This window comes from Rattus norvegicus, chromosome 7 (genome assembly GCF_021556685.1).
Source record: "Rattus norvegicus strain SHRSP/BbbUtx chromosome 7, alternate assembly SHRSP_T2T, whole genome shotgun sequence".
Taxonomy (NCBI): Eukaryota; Metazoa; Chordata; class Mammalia; order Rodentia; family Muridae; genus Rattus; species Rattus norvegicus.
The window spans coordinates 119,964,111-119,979,832 of record NC_141540.1 but is presented as its reverse complement, the minus strand read 5'-3'; the positions used below and the strand labels follow the sequence as shown (position 1 = coordinate 119,979,832).

General features: G+C 53.4%; 2 protein-coding genes across 8 annotated transcripts; one reads left to right on the top strand and one right to left on the bottom strand.

Annotated features, from left to right (window-relative positions):
• Positions 1–1,057: 1,057 nt before the first annotated feature.
• Lgals2 (galectin 2) lies at positions 1,058–7,545 on the top strand. Its single transcript, NM_133599.2, has 4 exons — positions 1,058–1,090; positions 5,985–6,067; positions 6,938–7,097; positions 7,212–7,545. The coding sequence occupies exons 1-4, from the start codon at positions 1,085–1,087 to the stop codon at positions 7,353–7,355; spliced, it is 393 nt and encodes a 130-aa protein (NP_598283.1). The 5' UTR covers positions 1,058–1,084; the 3' UTR covers positions 7,356–7,545.
• Cdc42ep1 (CDC42 effector protein 1) lies at positions 7,513–15,377 on the bottom strand. Of its 7 annotated transcripts, none has more exons than XM_087557444.1 (5): positions 15,284–15,377; positions 14,363–14,448; positions 12,130–12,331; positions 10,529–11,268; positions 7,513–9,183 (listed from the first exon to the last, which is right to left on the bottom strand). In XM_087557444.1, the coding sequence occupies exons 4-5, from the start codon at positions 10,989–10,991 to the stop codon at positions 8,480–8,482; spliced, it is 1,167 nt and encodes a 388-aa protein (XP_087413570.1). In that variant the 5' UTR covers positions 10,992–11,268; positions 12,130–12,331; positions 14,363–14,448; positions 15,284–15,377; the 3' UTR covers positions 7,513–8,479.
• Positions 15,378–15,722: the final 345 nt, after the last annotated feature.

Genomic DNA, 15,722 nt, shown 5'->3' with positions numbered 1-15,722 from the left:
AGCCCAACCACCACACAATTCACAAAAACTAAGGGCAAAGCACATAAACCCCCAGCATCCCCAAGCCCTTGGGTTCCCTTCTGCACATTTGGTCTCTGTCCCAGCAGAACCCACTGTTTTGTGCGTGGTGCCAGGGATAGAAGCCACAGGGTGTGCATCCACACCACTGAACCACCCAGCCCTCACAGAAGAGTCTACTTTTGGCATCTTCCTTCTGCCCATTTTTAAGCACTTAAATTATACATATTCGTGTGTGCATGTGTGTGCCCCGGTACATGTGTGGAGGTCAAAATGGGACAATTTGCAAGAATTGATTCTTTCCTTCTATCATGTGAGCTCCGGGAATCAAACCCTGGGTGGTTAGGCTTGGCAGCAAGCACATTTATCCGCTAAGCCATCTCACTGGCCCTAGGTGTTTCTTTGAGTCTGCCATGCATCACGTTTGAAACAAAATGTGTGCATCCAGATATGGTATTTCCTGCCTGTAATCCCAGCACTTGGGGCAGAAGCAGGAGGACAGAGGGGCTAACCTGGGCTAAATGGTTAGACTCTGTTTCACAAGAAGAAGGAAAAAGAAACAAATTATGTGTATAATCAGAGAAGGCACGGATGAGAGAAGGGAAAAAGCCTTTGAATGACTCATGACGCACTGAAAATTAGAAGCCTGGACATTTTTTTTTTACACAGCCAGCCTGTCTTTTTGTGGTTGTAGGAGCTGGGCTCAGAAAGGAGGTTGGATAGCCTGCCAAGATCGGGGTGTCTGTGGTTTGTGTGGGGGTGGCCTAGGGCCTCCTCCCTTGGGCTTTGTGGAGTACTGACCATGGAGGCTGGTAGGAATTGCCAGAAGGACCAGAGGGACGCTCGGAATGGGGAGGCAGAGCGAGCGAGGCGCCGTCTTCCTGTTTGTGGAGTGCTTACACATGCAGGCCAGGGGATATTAGGAGATAAAGGTCCAAAGTCCCTATTTAGGGCCTTGGGGTAGTTAATGTGTAATATCCTGGGATTATAAGCCTGACCGAGAGGGGGTACCTTGAGCTCAAGCCTCTAGGAGCAACTGGGAGAGCTGTGTCCAGGAGCCGTCACCATGTCGGTGAGGATGCTGGTCCTCTGGGCCCACTTCCCTCGGTTCACTTGTCTGCTTGAGTGTGTGGGGTGGGGGTGTCTTGGGGGTCCATTATTGCCACCCTTCTCTTTGTCTCAGTTTCTCCAGGAGAATCAAAAAGAAAGCTGGGTTGCCAAGCTGGTGACACACACACACCTTTAATCCCAGCACTAGAGAGGCAGAGGCAGGCGGATCTCTGTGAGTTCAAGGACAGCCTGGTCTACAGAGAGTTCCAGGATAGCCAGGGCTATGTAGAGAGACCCTGTCTCCAAAACTAAAAAACGAAAGCTGGTGGATAATCTCAACACCTTAGTACCGGAGTTGTCTGTCTGTCTGTTACCACCAGGTTCAGGGCCAGGACTTGTCTCTCCCTCTGCAAGGACAGCAATAGTCATGTTAATTATGACTGCCAACCTCTATTGAGTCTCGTAAAGATGAGAAGTTGAAGTTCAGGGGCTAGAGCATGGGCAAGGATTCAGCAGGTGCAAGGCCCTGCCTGGATTGGATCTCCAGCACCAGAAAATAGCATATTTTCAAAGGAACTGCACGGAGTCTTGCTCAGTGGGTAAAGTGCTTGTCCAGCATGCATGAAGCCCTGGGTTCGGTCTCCAGCACTGCATAGACTGGATGTGATGGTGCAATACACAAAGCCCAGTATTCAAGGCCCAGAGGCGGGGGGATCTCTGAGTTTGAGGCCAGCCTGGTGTACATAATGAGTTCCTGCTATAGACTGACATCCTGTCAAAAGAAAGAAAGAGGGGGGGGGGGAGAGGGAGAAGGAAAGGGAGAAAGGAAGGACAAGGAAGGGAGGGAAGGATGGAGGGAGGGAAACTGAGGCTCAAGATGAAATCATAGGAGGCTATTTACATATTGCACACTCTCGAGAGCCTGTGTTTCAATCTGGCTCCTCTGAAGCTTCTGGTAGACTTTGGACAAGTTGACGTCCCTCTCTCTGGAAACTGGTCTCCCCTGATGTGTGTAGGATAGGACCACATGGCTCCCCCTGGGGTTTAAATGATAGGTTCATCTCCTAGCACTGTTGGAACAAACCACTTCAAAATAGGGGGCTCACCACCATAGTGATTTTTCTCATGGTCCTGGCCAAGTCTGGAATCCAGGGTGGGCAGGGCCTGGCACTCCCTGAAGGATCTAGGAGGCAGTTTATTATCTATTCCAGTTTCCTGTGGGTGCTTGGGACCTGTAGGCACCTTCTCTGGAAGCTTTGTAACTACAGGTTTTGCCCCATCTGCAGCTAGCCTTCGTTTTGGGGGTGTGCTCATGTGCCCTCTTTGAAATTGTGTGTGTGTGTGTGTGTGTGTGTGTGTGTGTGTGTGTGCGCGCGCGCGCGCAGATAGGCAGTGTGCAGGATGTCTATATGACTGGGTGTTGTCACTGGAAGAGAGATTGCTATCCTTGCCTCTGCCTCTCAGGAAGCCCCGTGGTGCCTCAGACACTCCCTCGGTTTTCTCTACTTTGGCCATCTCAACTCTTTTGCTTTTTTTTTCTTTCTCCTTCCATATAACCACTTCACGGCACGAGTGGGGAACCCACTCAGTGGGGTAAGGCTGGCCCCAAGTCACATGACCAGCTAGAGGTAGTGCTGGGACTTGGTCCTACCCACCCTTACCATCCCCACCACCTATGAACTACCCATCTCCCACCTGATTTTGCCTTCTAGCTCTCTGGTTTTAGGCTTTGTTGAGTTGGGACACGGTTCTGGGTCTGCACATGCTCTCAAGTCCCAGCGTCCCTATTTATACTAATGTGCCCCCAACCCTGGCCTTCCTTGTACCCTTGTGGTAGCTTCCACCCTCAGTCTCAAGGGCTCTCAGTTCTTCTGCTCTAGCCAGGAAGTCAGAGATGTAAAGATGAGGTGTCCGTTGCTCATTCCACCCATCCCAGGAAGCCAGGGTAGGGTGGATGGCGTGGTTTCCGGGGTACTGGCATGGGTGCACACGCAGTGAGAATGTGTGAGTGTCACCATTTCACGCCTCTGCTCCTTAGCTCCTCTGGGAGGAACCATGAACTGTCCTTTCTGGATCAACTCATGTCCCTTGGGATAGCTCTGCTCCCAAGAGCCTGAAGAGAGCAGAGTGTTCACTTGGCTAAACCCAGAGTAGTTCCTACAGGAGGCTGTTTCACTTCCCAACTCCAGATCTCTCGGCCCCAAGAACACAGTGAACATGCTTTCATTGTGACCATCTAGGAAGAGCAGAGGCTAAGGAAACTGTGAGCTATCTCAAGGCACACAGGATTCCCCAAAGAGACACCTGCCCACCCCATTCCCTAGGGAGAGGTGCAGGACCCTGTTCTAAAGTGCTTGCTACTGAAATGACTTTGCTGTCAGAGTTCCCCCTCCCAGAGTGAATGTTTCCTTTATTTTATTTTACTTATTTTCTAGACAGGTTTTCTCTGTGTAACAGCTCTGGCTGTCCTATAACTTCTTCTGTAGACCAGGCTGGCCTTGAACTCACAGAGATCTGTAGCTATTGTTGGCTACTTTGTGGGTTCTTTCTTCCACCCTTCCCTACCCTTTTTCTTCCACCCTTTCAACGCCCTAATACTAGCTAGGTAAGAGAGAAGAAAGGATAGAGGGGGAAGGAAAGTGGGGGGTTGAAACTGGGGCAATGTTATCATTAAACTACATTCTCTTGATTAGGGGCATAAGGTTCCTTTGGGGCAAGTTTGATCTTCGCCATTTAACTTCTTGTTGTTATTTCTTCTTTGCCCACAAATACTTAACAATAGGTGGCCAATGACAACCCAAAACAGCCCTCCACCTCTCGGGGCCCTAGCGTTTATGTACCCTCTGAAAAGTCCCCAGCATTCCATGTCATACAACTGCAGAAACTATCTGCAGCTGGTAAAACCATGCCTCTGCTAGAGCACAAACCAAATCACAGTCAGCTGCCGTAGACACTCTGAGGCAGCCCCATATCCCAAGCCTGGGATTAAAATGAAAACATATTCTTAAAATCTCTCTCTCTCTCTCTCTCTCTCTCTCTCTCTCTCTCTCTCTCTCTCTCTCTCTTAAAGAAACCAAAGCCTTCAAAATTCTCACCACAGAGATCCCCCTGCCTCTGCCTCCCATGAGTCTGGATTAACACCATGACTCATGCCTATAATCAAAGCACTTAGGAAGTCACTGTAAGAATGTAAGAAGATCATCAGTTCAAAGCCAGCCTGGGCTACATGTAGTAAGAGAGGGTATTTGGGCAAGGTCTAAAGATCCCCTTGCACATGAATCAGTCATCCTCCATCCTTCTTTGTAGTAAGAAAGGATAGACAACCCTTGGCCTCACCCCCAGTTTGCACCACCCTCTCCCCCCACACACATACAGGGGAGCTGACACAGGAATCTTTGGTGATGGTTGTCAACAGAGTATAACAAGTCAAGGGGCTCAGCAGTTAAGGGCACTGGGTGCTCTTCTGGAGGACCCAGGTTCGAATCTCATGGTAGCTCACAACCATATGATACTCCAGTTCCAGGGACAGCCAATGTCCTCTGCTGGCTTTCAAAGGCACCAGGCCTGCCTATGGTGCACAGTCATCCATGCAGGCAAAACATTCATATACATAAAAAAAATTATAGTAAAAGAATCTAGACAGAGAAACCATGTCAATAAGCAGAACCCCACAGTACAGAAATGCTGCTTGTAAGAGCCACTCAGCTCAACTGTCACTCTCGGGTCACCAGTATAGAAGATGGACATTTCAAAGTGGTGGCTTAGAAAACTCAGCCTTTCCCTTTTAACCATCAACGATGGAAGAGGAGGAGTCAGCTGCCAGGAAACCAACTGGAGAACTGCCGATTCCGTTTGGAAGCAGGAGCAGAGGGACAGCTAGATAGAACAGGCAGGGCGGCTACCCTCATTCTGCCATGTGGGTTAGGCCCAGCCTGGTCTTGGGTCTCCCAAACTGGATGCTGAACTTCCAGCAACCTGCCGGAAAACGGCTGCTATTGGTCTGGGGGTTGGGCGGGGCAGGGCGGGCGTCTCCCTCAGCATCTGCTGCAAAATGGACACTCTGCAAATGCTTTAGTCTTTTTTTCTTTTCAAGGGCTGGGTTTGGAAATCTGGGACTTATGCCTGTTAGGCAAATTCTCTACCACTTAGCTACATCCCAGCCCTGATAGGTTAACTGATTTTGGCGTTTGACAATTGTATGCTTGCACATCATGTATTCTGCGTGTTCTCCCCTTTTCAGTGCATGTGGAGGGCTGCATGTGGGTGTGGAGGGGGTGCACGCACAACCTTAGCTGTCACCCCCCAGGAAATGCTGTTCACTTCCTTTGAGACAAGGTCTCTCCGCAGCCTAGAGCTTAAAATTAGCCAATTAGGCTAGACTGCCTGGCCGGGGAGTCCCAGATCCTCCTGACTCTACCTCCTCATACTTGGATCGCAAATATACCTCACTGCATTGCATTGTTGTTTGTTTATTTGTTGAGAGAGGGTTTCACGATGTAGCTCTGACTGGCCTAGAACTTGCGAAGGTAGATTAGGTTGACCTCAAGCTCACAGCCTCCCAAGTGCTGGGATTAAAGGCAGATACCACCACACCCAGCCCAACCTGGTCATTTTTGCATCATTCAGATGGCTTGGGTCTGCCGAGGGCACTGTGCTTCTTGAACAATGGGAAACTACAACATCAGCAAAGGTCAGGCTGTTCGCTCTGTGAACCTCCAGTCCTAGTCAGTCTCCTTTTGGGTTGTGGGGTGGAGGAGAGCCAACAGCGGGTAAGAGGGCTCTGGGAAGCCTGAGTCAGAACGCTGTGGTCTCTGTGAGGGCAGAGAGGGGACGGAGTCATCCAGGATGGTGAGGTGGAAGCAGGCCGACGGATCCCTCTCATGGTTCCTTGTGGATCTAACAAAAGTTTTCTCTAGGAGAAATTCGAGGTCACAAACCTGAACATGAAATCAGGGATGTCCCTGAAGATTAAAGGCAAGATCCACAATGATGTTAACAGGTGAGTAAGGTGTGGGGATGGCTGAGGACTGGGACCCTCAAAGACTCAGGAAGGAGCGATTCTTTTTTGAATGCTCCTTACCACACCCCTGGGTGGCTCTAGTTAGGAACAGACTTTGCATCTAAGCTTTGGGTTGGGAACCTTCAGAATGTCAGAATTGAAACTGTGCTCTCTGTTCCTTCTCTCAATTGGAGAGGGATGGCGCTCTGAGTCCCTACTTAAGTTGTATTGTTATACATCCTCCCACACACCGCCCTCTAAACCGGGTCCCGTGACTCTAACCAGAGGCAGCCACCAGGGGGCAGCAAAGGTCTCACTTGTTTCCTCTGAGCACTGCGCCACTCGCCACACCCCACCCCTGCTATTTAGTACCAGGCTTGGTAAGTGTACAGCAGTATCTCTTAAAACGAACCTCTGGCCATTGTTGGTTAGGAAGGAGGCAGGCAGGCACCCAGAGGAAGACCTAAGAGAAACAGTCCTTTCCTACCCAGGTCCCTCATTTGCAGAAACACACAGATTTGGTCTTAGCACCTCTACCCATGATAGAATCCCACACCCAGAACGTTCCACTTTCAAGGGCTCTGAACGTCCAACCCAGGCTCCTCTAGTGATCCTGCTGAGCCACCTACCCCTGCCCATACCCCTCTGGTGACAGTCCTTCAACTGTCTCGACCCTGGAACAGACAACTCTGACTCCTGAAGTTGTCAAGACCAGTAACTCTGTCAACAGCCTCAGAACCTATTCCCAACAGAACACTCAGTACAATGCACAGCCCAACACAGATCTCAGTTACACCTTCCCTTACTCTTCCAGCTTGTGGTCAACCAAAGCCCCCTGTCCTAAGCCCTTCTCCCCACCACTCTCTACAGCTTCACCATTAACCTGGGCCAGGGGAAAGAAACGCTGAACCTGCATTTTAACCCTCGCTTCAATGAATCCACCATTGTCTGTAACACCCTTGACGGTAGCAGCTGGGGACAAGAGCAACGAGAAAACCATTCCTGTTTCAGTCCAGGGTCAGAGGTCAAGGTGAGGTCAAAGGGGAGCCCAAAGGTGGTCCTCCTGCCCCGGCCTGGGGAGCCCCACCAGGCACCTGTCAGGACACTTCCCAGGCTCTCCTCACAAGCTTCCTCCCCCTTGCAGCTCACCCTTACCTTCCAAGACAAAGACTTCAAGGTGACGCTGCCTGATGGACACTCGCTGACCTTCCCCAACAGGCTGGGCCACAACCACCTGCGCTACTTAAGCATGGATGGGCTCCAGATCTCCTCCTTCAAGCTCGAGTGAGCATCTCCTCAGAAGACCTTAGCCCCAAACCAGCTTCAGCCAGCCCTCCAGCAAGCCCCCACCAGAACCGCAGTCTTTATAGGTTCTGCTCTTACTCACCGTTCACTCTGAACTCCTGCCCTAACTAATTAACCCCTTCCCCAAGTTCAAGGCCAAATAAAAGAATCCATTTTTATTATTTCCACAGCAAGAACTGTTAGCACTTTCCATAAGTGTTAATGCTCCCCGTCTTTGGTGCAGGGGAGGAAACTGAGGCACAGGGTATAGCATTGCCAAGAGAAGAGGACGGGAGGTGATCCTGAGCCACCCTGTGCATGGGAACCTGTCTCTCTCCGGGTGATCTGAGCACCTGCCAAGCTGCCCCATGGGATTATGGGGCAGATACTGGTTCCTGGCACCTGGGGCAGGGGTGTTCCAGGAACTGGAGATAAGGGTCCCACCTGGGCCTCTTATCTTCCAACATTCCAGGCTGGTTACTCATTACCTCGTCTGGCCCCCCTCTCCTAGCTGGAGGGGGGTTGCTGGAAGGGGGTCCTCAACTTTCCAAACTCCCAGGAGGATAAAGTACACCTCGGCAGGGGCCAAGGCCTGCCTCCTTGGGCAGACAGATCTTACCAGAAAGGCTTTTACAATCAGGCATGGGAGGCAGCTCTGGGGTACACATAAGATAGAATCTACTTAGAGGTCACACCTGACCTTTCTCAGGGAACTGAGGAGAAGCCTGGAACCAGCTATTGAAAACACAGTGGTGGCCTTCTGCGGCAGCTCTCCATGAGCAGGGGCAGGCAGTCCCACTCAGACAATGGCCCTGTGTGGTCCTTGCCCCACCCCCACCCACCAGGGAAACATCTTGGGGCACAAAGGCCATACTGTCAGGCCACAGGGGGGTGGCATATGTTATGACTAAAGGGCTAGTGGGCCTAGGGGCATGGAGGGAGCTGGGTCAGGTCAGCAGGGACCCTCCCCACATCCAAGCCTGCCTTGCATAGAGCAGGAAGGGTTTGGGGCAACTCCCGTTGGGCAGGTGACCATGTCTTGAGGACAGACGCAGTCGTTAAGGAAATTAACTCAGCCCTTCTGTGTGAGCCCCTAGGCTGGCAGGACCTGGGCCCACGGCCAGTCTCTCACACCTTGACCTCGTCATCCTCATCAGCGTCAGCAAACTCAAAGGCATTGGCCTGCACCGTGCTGGGCACAGGAGCCCTGCTGCTGGCCGGAGGTGCACTCCATTCTTCATTCAGACTCTCCCAGGAGCCATGGACTTGGGGTAGGACCCCTGCCAGCTCCCGCCGCGCATCCATCTCCGTGTAGTGACGGCTGGCCCGGATGGCCCCCCAGCTGGCTCCACGCCTGTCAAAGGCCATTTTGGAGGGTACCTGGGGACCCTCTCCCACAGGACTGGCCTTTACCTCAGCCACGGGGCCCAACACGGCAGTTACCCCATTGGGGAAACGTCCACTGGATGGGGAGCTTGCCGTGGGGGCTGGAAGGCTTGTCACAGTGTCTAGAGTGGTTACTGCATCGGCTGGGGGTTTTGCAGTAGGGGCAGGGTTGGCAGCAGGAGCAGGGGGGTTGGCAGCAGGGGCTTCTGAAAGGCTCATGACTCCTAGCAGCTCACTGAGGAGTGAGGGCCCAAGGTCAAGGTCAAAACGGAAGGACAAGAGAGAGTCAGAGCGTCGAAGCTCAGGGTTAGGGTTAGGCTCAGAGGGGGAAGAACTTTGCTCTCGGTCTTGAGAATGGTCCGGGTCACGGTCATGGTCACGGTCACGGCTGCTGTGTTTTTCCACTCGTGGAAGGCGTGAGATGGTGCAGAACCCAGACTCCAGGCCTAGCAGAGAAATGGGGAGAAGGTCAGGGGTGGGGTCCCTAGCCTGTTCTTGGACACACAGTCAGGACAACCCTGACCTACAGTGTGGCCCTCAGTAGGTAAGCTGTACCCCTTGCTGGTTTCCATTTTGCCTGCTTTTCTAATGTAAGGACCCCACAGGCTTCTATGCTCTCTCTGTGAAATTAACCTGAACCTCACTTGCAGAAGAGCAAATAAAAACAGAAGTTCAGTTTGGCATGAGACACAGGCTAGTCTGTCAGGGTGGAACTATAGATACAGCTTGAGTCTTGACACCCAGTCCCTGGTGTGGGCTTGGCCATGGCTCCTGCTTCCGATGCTGACCGATGGCTGCAGGTAAACTCATAGCACCTGAGTTGATCTGTGGATACCAGAAAGAACCAGAAGCCAGGGCCAGAACAGAGAAATCACAGGCTCTCAGGACAGGCACATGTCTTCCAAAAGTTTACCAGCACAACTCTTGCTTCTGGGACTCCCAAGCCTGACACAGGTGATGGAGTTCCTAGTACCTAGTGGCAGCAAGACTGTAATGCAGAATATGACCACGAGGGGGCAGAAGTAACCCACGGTCCCCTGGTGAGTTGTCCTGCCAAGGCCCAGGTGGCATTCACACCTGGGTCAATTTGCCAAGTCACTGAAGCCTTTGTCCAAATAACAGCTCCTGCCCCTAGCATCTGCTACAAACCAGCCCAGAGCGTGTGCGATTTCACTCTATCTTTGTTTTCTTTGTTTTGTTTTGCATTTTGAGACGGGTGTGTGTGTGTGTGTGTGTGTGTGTGTCTCCCAATGTAGTACCCCAGGCTGTTCTGGAACTCACTATGCAGATCAGACTGGCCTCATGACTTCACTGAATCTTAGCAATGAGACTAGGGGACCCATGGAGGTGAAGATCGGAGCTTGGGGGTCCATGCGCTTACTGCAGTCGGAAGAACGAGAACTAGAAACCAGAGTGGGCTCAGAGTTATACCTCTGACACTGGGGTTGCTTAATGGTTATGAGCCAGGAAGGGGGAGGTCTGGCTTGTGAGGTTATGAGCTCAGAGACGGGGGTCGGGGGGAGAGGCTTGTGTGAGCCACAGAGAGAGTCAGAGACCTGTTAGATGCGAACCCCATATTTATCTCAACCTCTGTGTTATAGGACCTAACTAAGCAGGCTGACACCCCACCTCCCTAAGCCCATCCCGTTCATCCTCAGCCTAGACTGGGGACTAGACTTCCACTAGGAGATGAAACAGCTCTGGAGGAAGACTGAAATGGAGGCTTGGCAGAATCTCTCTGGGCTCAAAATCTCAACAGAAGAAAAAAAGACCGTGAACGCAGTTCCTCACCGTAACCGGAGCGGCCATCCGTGGAGCTAGCCGGAGTGCTATCAAAGCTCAGCTTGCTCACCACCAGGCTGTCATAGGTGGCCTGGTTGAGCTGGGGCAGGGAGATGGCATTCTTGATGATGGGAGAGATGGGAGGCGGGGCGGGTGACGTTGCAGCCGGGGAAGCCATCCTTCGAGGGGGCACGCCGACTCTGCGTACCTGCTGGAGCTTCCTGGCCAGAAAACTTCGGGGCGAGCGGTGGGTGTTTCCAGAGCGGCCTCCGTGGTTGCTGAGGAAGGAGGTATCACCGAAGACGTCCCCGCCACGGCCCACGTGCATGGTGTGGCGGAAGTCCCCGAGCGGGGGACTGATCATGTCTGCTGTCAGGCGCCTCTTTCCATGAGAACTGGGCACCCAGCCCACAGGAGACAGCTTACCCAGGCTCATGCTGGGGGCTCCTGTGCCCCCTTGGGGGCCGGGCATCAGCTTTGGTTGCTTACAACTGCTAGTCCATGCCACCTTGGGGCCAGGGAAGATGGCAGCCTGGGTTCAGGGATCCTTTTAGCCCCTTCCTCTCGATGAAGATGGCCAAGCAGAAGGCAAACCCTTGACTCTATTAAGGCACTGTCCCCAGTGCTGAGGCCAAGGGAGTCTATGGGTTCTCTCTCCCAGAGGCCCTGCTCCTGGTCCTGGTGAGGCTGCTCGAAGGCGATAAGAGATGGGCCTTAAATGAGGGTGGTCCCTGCCCTGGAGCGGAGACCTGGAAGGGCAGAAAGACAGCATTGTGACATGTCAGCAGAAGAGGAAATCCGAGTCCAAACAGTAGCCACCCAATAGAACAAACGAGGCTGACCAACAGCGCACAGATCCTTGGTTTTACACACAAAGGAGGATCCACGGTGCTTGTGTAGGAAGTTCAAAAAAGAGCTTGGGGGGGGGGGGATGTGAAGCATGAGGGAACGCTCACTGAGCAAGCCTGAGGACCTGAGTTTGGCTCCCCAATGCCACATAAAAGTTGGGCATAGCTGCATGTGCCTGTAATTCCAGTGTTTGGAGGGAGAGGGACGGAGACAGGGGGATTATAGGTAGTCTAGCTTTAGAAAAAAAAACAACCAAACAAAACCACGAGTTTCAGGTTCAGTAAGCGACTCCGTCTCCAGGGACTAAGCAAGAGTGACAGAATGGGGGCGTCCAATGTCCTCCACTGGTTTCTGTACGTGAGCACCTGAACACGTGCACGCCCACACAAGTGCACGTCAGAGTTTGAGAACAGGCAGAGTGGACGGGCAGCCTCTGAGTACCGCTGCATGGACCAGGCACAAAGACTCCACTCTGTTTTGAGTCTACAGCGGGCATCGGCAGAGCAGAAAAAATGATTGACCAATCTCTACGTAAGACCCTCGGGTGAGGTGCCAATGGCTCTCCTGCGCAGGTCGGATGACTCGGACACTAGATCCGGTGGAGGCAGGCACCAGGGCAGGAGTGAGAAACTATAGTGACTCAGTGTCTGGGGCTTCTCAGCGAGGAAGGGGAATTGGGCTCACCATCCCTGCAAACCCGGACCCGGTACAACGTGCCTCTTGCTGGCAAATTTCAGATCTGTGGGTTCAAATCTATTCACCTGGGGAGGTCAGGAGAAAGGCGGCGCCCTGCCAAGGTCTTGTGAACGGCTGTGTACACAGCCTGCCTCACAGCCAGCCGACTGACGTTCCACAGAAGCCTTTGCCTCCGAGGTGCTTCCTGGAAAAGGGACCCTGTGGTCAGAAGTGGCTTTTTCCAGCTGGCTCCTGCACACTTAAGCTGACTCAAGGCTCTGAGAAGGCCTGCAAGAAAGGACTTTATCTGATGGCCAAGTTGATATAGGAGTCTTGTTGTTGGGGGAACAAGTTTTAGGGGGGCAAAAAGTCCTGTGAGTGTCGAAAGCTTCTCCCTACCTATCAATGTCCCTTCTGAGCCCTCATGGTCCCTCTGCTGTTGTACCTTTTTGGCTGGTTCCTCTGTGTTCTCTTTCTCCTTCCTTATGGGGTTAGAGAACATTTGGGATCCTATACCCTGAACTCTGATTTTTCTGTGACCTAGTGAAGGCCAAGCTTGCTCAAGGTCCCATCAAAAAGCTAGTCCCGACTTGAACTCGGTGCCTCTGACTCACTCAAGCTCTTACCAGCTTTTGGGGCCCAGTCTTGTCTCCCTGAGCAAGGTGAGGGTGGGGCAAGGCCTGGATTTTCCAGCCTCTCTCCCTCCCAGCACTCAGCACGTGGCCAGCCTAATCACTAGCTGAGATAACCTTCCGGCCAAAGGACCACCCCCTGGCACCTTCTGAGAGGGTAGAGTAGGCTGGGGACTCAGAGTCCTCACCCTGTGACCTTGGGCAAGTCACCTCCACACACCTGCTCAGCGGATAAAGATCTAGCCCGGAGTTTCAACTTTGGTTCTTGTTTTTTTTTTTTTTTTTTTTTTTTTTTTTTTTTGTTTTTAATTTTCCAAAGCTCTGGAGCCGCCTCCAAGCATAAGAACTATTCTCAGTGCAGCCCTTCCATAATGTTATTTGAAATTCAAAATAGGTTAACTAACAAGATAAAACAAAGAGGAGAACTGGACAAAGCTTGCTTTGTTTTGGGACTACATTCTCTTCCGTCCTACCACTGGATCCTCCTCCAACCCTAGCTCCTCCCCCACCTGGGGGGGTGCAACTTCTGAATCATCCTTTTCCCTGGCACCCCCAGTACCGAGAGGTCCTCGTGGAATGTTTGCTGGAGTTATAAAGCACTCTGCTTTGCTGTTGGTCGACCAATGACATGATGTCATCAGATGAGTCTCCAACACCCCCCTGAGGCTGGAAGGCTGGCTCAGGCTACAAAGAAGGCTGACATGGCCAGCCCAGCCAGGCAACAGACTCATCCAAGGTCCCGTGGCAGGTAAACACTGGCCAGGTTTCCCCTGCACTATAAAAACTAGTCTTCAGAGGAAGGCGTTATGGAGTTGTGTAGGGCTCACTCTGCAAAATGGTACGTGGAAGGGTCAACTGTCCCCTCCGTGTGAACACGTGCCCTTCCCACCAGATCCTCTAACGTCTGAAGTTCTTCCAGGGAGAGAGGTCCTGTCCCCATCTCACCCCTTGACCATCCCTGTGATGAAGCCACCCCCCAAATGCTCTGGGCACCTCTAGGTAGCATCCTCCTCACCCACTTACTGAGGCAGAGCGCCCCGGCTCAACTTCATCTACTGCTCCTGTTTTCCCTTGGAGAAAGCAGGAGCCGCCTCTGCCAGAGAATGGAGAAACTCAGTTCTCCCACCCTGGAGCAGGGCAGGGCTGGGTTTGAATCCAACATTTCATGAGGAAGGGGAATCTTTCCTTCCAGCCATCTACCACGTGGAGCTAACTAACCACAGACTGTTGCTGGCCTTTAGGTGGCCCAGGAAATAGTACCTGTAAATGCTTATGTCTCCCACCTTACATAGTGTGGGGGGGGGGCGGCAGGGATCCAGATTACAGAACAAAAATAGCAGGAACCCTGGAGCTTACATTCTACCAACACTGGCAGAGTTGCCTTAACCATCTGAATGAAGGTAGCAGATATGAGGAAGCTAGCACGCAGGAATGGGACCCAGGCTCTGCACTTCATAGTCGGTGACCAGGGCATGGGTGGCCACAGTGAGACCTCAGTATCCCCACAGAACTCTTAGATTTACTGGGCACGTGGCCCGATGGTGGGGAAGGGGGGTGAGCAGAGGCGCCGCTCCTTGGAGTACCCAGACACACCCTCGGGCAGGTGTGCGGAGCCCTACCTCCGGGGCAGCCTGCTGGGGGCGCAGGTGGGGCAGGTACGGGGAACCTCTTTGATATCAACACTGACCTGTGGAAACTGTGCTTCATATTTTCCCCCAATCTGTAACATTTGGGATTAGAAGTCTTCCAGGGGCATCCCCTCAAAGGCCAGCACTTTGGGGGTGAAGACAGAGAAACTTAGGCAAGCTACCCAGAGTTACCTTCCCGGATCCTGCTTCTCTGAACTTCAGGCTTCTCTGAGCTTTCACGGCCGGTAGGATATACATACAGCCCTGGCTGACCTCGAAATTGTGACCGTCCTGCCTCAGTTTCCCAAGTGGTGGTATTAAGCTGTGTGACACTACCGACTAAGACTTCTTCCTGCCCCAGCACCCTGAGTTAAAACTAAACAGCCCTTCACTCCACCGCTGTGCTCTCTCAGCCTCAGTTTCCCATTCTAGAAAACGGCCTTCAAAACTTGGTGAGTCTTGCAAAGTTGGGCGAAGGGCAGAATCAGTTGGGATGGGAAGTCCAGGAAAGACTTCAACCAGGAAACACTCACTTCTGGGGACCTCGGAAGGGAGACTTTGGGAGAGTCTCTCGCTCCCGTCCCGCGCGGACAGAGGGCAGCGGCTGCCTTGGCCAGAAGGGAACCGGACGGGATGACCTCATCTGCTGCTCCAGCCTGGAATGCAGCTGGGGAGGGGGCAGGGTGCCCTGTCCCCATCGTCCGTCTCCCCCACCCCCCAGCTTCCCGCTCCCGCGCTGGCGTCGCCGAGAGGCCCTGGGGTCCCTTCCCTTCCGTTGCCCGCGCAGAAATGCCGCAGACGGCCCTAGGCTCGCCCTCTCCCCGAGTCCCAGTATACACAGCGCTGTGCTTCGGTTTTGGTGCCCTGACCTCCCGCAACGTGTCAAAACCACCCGAGAAGTCTGAACACCCTGGCCTTCTACCGCTTGGCCCCACGCGCCCAAGACAGTGTGCACTCCCCCGGCCCGCGCCCACGATTACCTCGTGTCGTCGAGCCCGGGGGTGGGGTGGGGGGTCCAGGGGCGGGCGCGGCGGCGCGTCCCTGCGCTGCCCGAGAGTCGCTGGGCCGGTCTGCGCCGCCCTGGCCGCGGGCTCGGCGGCCGGATCCCCGGGCGGGGGCGGGCTGCGGGCTCCCTCCGCCCCTGCTCCGCCCGCGGCGGCCGCGCCCCCTCCCGGGCTGGCCACGCCGGGAGGGCTGCAGTGGCGCGGCGAGGATGCCAAACCAGGCCCCTGCCCACCGCCCCTAGGCGGGGCGACCTCGGGAATGTTCGCTCTGTCCTGAGTCCAGACTACCCAGAGGAGGCCACTGGGACTCTTTGCTGCCCACTGCTCCTTAGATGACCTCGGGGAGTCCAGGATTGACAACTCTGTCCTGGGCCTCCGGCCTTTGCTGGAGTTGGAGGAACTGGCCAGAAGACTC